The sequence below is a fragment of the Triticum dicoccoides genome, chromosome 1A (assembly GCF_002162155.2).
Source record: "Triticum dicoccoides isolate Atlit2015 ecotype Zavitan chromosome 1A, WEW_v2.0, whole genome shotgun sequence".
NCBI lineage: Eukaryota > Viridiplantae > Streptophyta > Magnoliopsida > Poales > Poaceae > Triticum > Triticum dicoccoides.
This window is the reverse complement of record NC_041380.1, coordinates 381803980-381804737: the sequence shown is the minus strand read 5'-3', so window position 1 is coordinate 381804737 and position 758 is coordinate 381803980. Positions and strand designations below refer to the sequence as shown.

The 758-nt window shown below is 43.4% G+C and overlaps 1 protein-coding gene across 1 annotated transcript in view; it reads left to right on the top strand.

Annotated features, from left to right (window-relative positions):
* Positions 1 to 758, top strand: part of LOC119353233 (myosin-2-like) — an 11018-nt gene that overhangs the window by 5735 nt on the left and 4525 nt on the right. The window contains exon 7 of the mRNA XM_037619831.1: positions 22 to 758. Within this exon, the coding sequence (XP_037475728.1) occupies positions 22 to 758 (737 nt within the window). The remainder of the gene's footprint in view (positions 1 to 21) is intronic.

Here is a 758-nt window from a genome sequence, read left to right as displayed (position 1 = left end):
GTTTGCAACACTGTGCAAGAGAAATGGAGAACACCATTGCTGATATTCAGAAGGAGAAGAGTCAGTTAGAGGAACGTTTGGCAGCATCACTTCAAGAAAGTAGCATGACTTCAAAATGCTTGGTTGAAGCGCATGAAGATCTCGTGCTTACCAGCAGTGTAGATTCTCATGTTTCTGCCAATGAGGTTCTCGAGACAAAGATCAGTGAGCTTGTGCGTACAGTTACGCTGAAAGAACAGGAGATCGATGATTTGCAACATTGTGCGAGAGAAATGGAGAACACCATTGCTGATATTCAGAAGGAGAAGAGTCAGTTAGAGGAACGTTTAGATTCCCATGTTTCTGCCAATGAGGTTCTCGAAACAAAGATCAGTGAGCTTGTGCGCACAGTTATGCTGAAAGAACAGGAGATCGATAGTTTGCAACATTGTAGGGGAGAAATGGAGAACACCATTGCTGATATTCAGAAGAAGAGTCAGTTAGAGGAACGTTTGGCAGCATCACTTGAAGAAACTAGCATGACTTCAAAATGTTTGGATGAAGCGCGAGAAGAACTCCTTGTGCTTACCAGCAGTGTAGATTCCCATGTTTCTGCCAATGAGGTTCTCGAAACAAAGATCAGTGAGCTTGTGCATACAGTTATGCTGAAAGAACAGGAGATCGATGGTTTGCAACTCTGTACGAGAGAAATGGAGAACACCGTTGCTGATATTCAGAAGGAGAAGACTCAGTTAGAGGAACGTTTGGCAGCATCACTT